Source organism: Eptesicus fuscus, chromosome 10 (genome assembly GCF_027574615.1).
Source record: "Eptesicus fuscus isolate TK198812 chromosome 10, DD_ASM_mEF_20220401, whole genome shotgun sequence".
NCBI lineage: Eukaryota > Metazoa > Chordata > Mammalia > Chiroptera > Vespertilionidae > Eptesicus > Eptesicus fuscus.
In genome coordinates this window covers 73,608,076-73,611,670 of record NC_072482.1, presented here as the reverse complement: position 1 = coordinate 73,611,670, position 3,595 = coordinate 73,608,076, and the positions used below count along the sequence as shown (strand labels likewise).

Genomic DNA, 3,595 nt, shown 5'->3' with positions numbered 1-3,595 from the left:
GGGAGCTGCCCTCCGCGGCGGAGCCGGCGCCCCCTGCCGTGGGGCCCCCTGCCCTTCGCCCACGGCGCCGGGCTGGTCCCCGCGCCGCCCTCGCCGCGCTCCTCCCGGCTCTCCTCCCCGCTCTCCTCCCGCAGGTCCTCCACCGCCGGGCGCGGCGGAGCGGGCGCGATGCGGCAGCTGTGCCGGGGCCGCCTGCTGGGCATCTCGGTGGCCATCGCGCACGGGGTCTTCTCGGGCTCCCTCAACATCCTCCTCAAGTTCCTCCTCAGCCGCTACCAGTTCTCCTTCCTGACCCTGGTGCAGTGCCTGACCAGCTCCACGGCGGCGCTGAGCCTGGAGCTGCTGCGGCGCCTCGGGCTCATCGCGGTGCCCCCCTTCGGCCTGAGCCTGGCGCGCTCCTTCGCGGGGGTCACCGTGCTCTCCACGCTGCAGTCCAGCCTCACGCTCTGGTCGCTGCGCGGCCTCAGCCTGCCCATGTACGTGGTCTTCAAGCGCTGCCTGCCCCTGGTCACCATGCTCATCGGCGTCCTGGTGCTCAAGAACGGCGCGCCCTCGCCGGGGGTGCTCGCCGCCGTGCTCATCACCACCTGCGGCGCTGCGCTGGCAGGTGAGCGGACGCGCGCCCACCCCACCCCACCCCACCCCGCCCCATCCCCCGGGCAGAGACCGCAGGGATGGCTAGGGCAGCGTCCTCACTTCCCGATGGGGCGACTGAGACAGGCAGCGGAGAGTTGGAACGTGTCGCTCGGCTCCAAAGCGCGACTTCTGCGACCCAGAGGAGCCTTCCCCAGAGCCCCGGCCTCCCCTGTCAGAGCTCCCCCCCCCCCGCCCCGTCCCGGCTTTCGACCCCCGCCCCGGCCTCACCCCGTATCGTGCTTCCCGCCACCCCGTCCCCCTTCACCCCTTCCTTCCTCCGGGAGGGGCGGGAGAGCCGCCCGAGCGGGGAGCTGGAATCCCAGACCGCGCCGGAAGGAGGGGGCCGTGAACTTCCTTGGGTCACGCGGGGCTGGAGTGGGGGTGGGGGCGACGGCAGCGAAGCCTGGGCCGCCCGGGCTGGTTTGAGGGCTCCGGCGGCGCCGCGCGGGGGGCTGCGGGCGCGGGGCGGAGGGGGCTGCATGGAGACCGCGTGCGCTTGGCCGACTGAATGAGCCGGGAGCCGGCGGGAGCGGGAAAGCTTTTGGGGTGAGAGGGCCGTTCTTCGCCCCGCGCCCAGCCCGCCGGAGTTAGAAGCTACTAGTTGGGGATCCCCTTTCCCTCTGGCACCCCACGGAGGGGCAAGGATACCAAACACCTGGCCACCTCCGCGTCGGCTCCGAGAGCCACCGCCTACCCGAGGGCATGTGCCTCTCCGGGGCCTCTGTCGGGGACAGAGATAGACAGGATGCCCCGGGGACGTGGCAGGGAAGGCGCCCCTCCTCCTGCCTCGCACTGGGCACTGACCATTTTATACCCATGGGCGGAGGTGGGGCAGGAGCCCCGTCTACCTTCCAACCCGACGCGTCTCCCCCGTGGAGAGCCACCCGCGCCAACCTGGTGTCTTGTCTCTCTCTCTCTCCTGGCTCCGCGGCCCTCTTCCTGCGCCCCAGGAGCCGGCGACCTGACCGGCGACCCCCTGGGCTACGTGACGGGCGTGCTGGCGGTGCTGGTGCACGCCGCCTACCTGGTGCTCATCCAGAAGGCGAGCGCCGACACCCGGCACGGGCCGCTCACGGCGCAGTACGCCATCGCCATCTCCGCCACCCCGCTGCTGGTCGTCCTCTCCTTCGCCAGCACCGACGCCATCCACGTCTGGGCCTTCCCCGGCTGGAAGGACCCCACGATGGTCTGCATCTTCGTGGCCTGCGTCCTGATCGGCTGCGCCATGAACTTCACCACGCTGCACTGCACCTACATCAACTCGGCCGTGACCACCAGCTTCGTGGGCGTGGTGAAGAGCATCGCCACCATCACGGTGGGCATGGTGGCCTTCAGCGACGTGGCGCCCACCTCGCTCTTCATTGCCGGCGTCGTGGTGAACACCCTGGGCTCCATCATTTACTGTGTGGCCAAATTCTTGGAGACCAGAAAGCAAAGCAACTACGAGGACCTGGAGACGCAGCCGCAGGGGGAGGAGGCGCAGCCAGGTGGAGACCAGCTGCCTTTTGTCATGGAGGAGCTGCCGGAGGAGGTAGCTGGCGGGGCCGAAGGTGGAAAGGTAGCAGGTGGCTCCGCTCAGCATAGGGGGCAAGGGGTGAGGGGCAGCCCCGGAGGAGCCCCGCTGGCGGCTGGTACCTGGCAGATTGCAGACAGCCCTGAAGAAGCCAGCAGGAGGTCACTCAAGGATGCTTACCTGGTAGTGTGGCGGTTAGTCAGGGGAACCAAGTATATGAAGAAGGATTATCTGATAGAAAACGAGGAGTTACCCAGTCCTTGAAAAGGAAACACATGTATGTATATATGTACATAGATGCTTATTTCATATCTTAGAGACAACGTATTTTAATGAGGGGCTGCCCAGTTTTATTCTTTGAGGAGCGGGGCAGGGAAGCAAAGAAAGAATCTGAACCAGACTGACAGCAACAAAATGAGCACCGGTGTGAATTATTTAGCGTCAGTTTACCTGAGGCATAACAGAGACAAAAGAATATGAAGGTGCTCAACAAAATAAGACAGCCGGCTCAGCTGCAGACTCTTGGCACATTTTTTTGACATTATAACCATAACCAAATATCTGCATGTACTCAGTCCCTCAACCACCCCCTTCAAAGATGGAGTGTAGACATGATGGCAGCAGGTAATCAGCTCAAAGATTACATCCCAGGGCACATTTTTGATGAGAGAACTACAGTTTTTTATGGCCAGCTGGGCAAAGAGTATATTATTGAAAAGATATATAAATACACTGAATTGATGTTTACTGTTTATAGTCATCTGAAATAACATGTTTACTCTAACTTACTTCACTTGTTTTTTTAAAAAAATAAGAGTTCTACTATTCTATTATACCTTGGTAAGAAATGTCAAAGCTATTTTGAAAATGTGAGTTCTTAGCTTTAATCACCAAGTTTAATGTTGGCTTTTAGTAATTACTATAAAAATATTTTAAAAGTTGTTTTGGTTCACTGCTTTGTAATATTTATTATTGAATGCCATGACCTTTTTAAATACCAGTTTTACTGTGTCCAATATTCTTTCAAGCAAATGCAATGGCTGAAATAGAATTCAGCATTAAGAAGCCCAAACAGAAGTAAAACCTTCCTATTAAGCTAGTCCTTGCAAATCGCATTGCACATTCCAAACCTTGTTACAGAAAGAGCAACTGCTATATTCACTTGATATTTTTCTATCTTACATTTGTCGAAATAAAGTCTGAGTCTATCTGCTAAAAGACATATTGTTAGAAACTTGTTGGAGACACATTGATGTTCTGTTGTTGCTGTGTAGCTTGTGTTTGCCTTCAATGCGTGGTGTCTAGCATCTGGTATGTAGGGGCCACCCCCTTGGGAACTTCCAAAATTAGCATGTTTGTTTAGTTAGACACAACAAAAACACTATCGTTTTCCAGCCAAGAAAACCATCATAAAGTAAAATAAAATACTGCCTCATGCTGCAGAAT

General features: G+C 58.3%; 1 protein-coding gene across 1 annotated transcript; it reads left to right on the top strand.

The window, feature by feature from the left end:
• On the top strand, positions 1–3,364 carry SLC35D3 (solute carrier family 35 member D3). The gene is made up of 2 exons (XM_008162037.3): positions 1–607; positions 1,587–3,364. Exons 1-2 carry the CDS (start codon positions 169–171, stop codon positions 2,411–2,413), a joined length of 1,266 nt encoding a protein of 421 aa, XP_008160259.2. The 5' UTR covers positions 1–168; the 3' UTR covers positions 2,414–3,364.
• Positions 3,365–3,595: the final 231 nt, after the last annotated feature.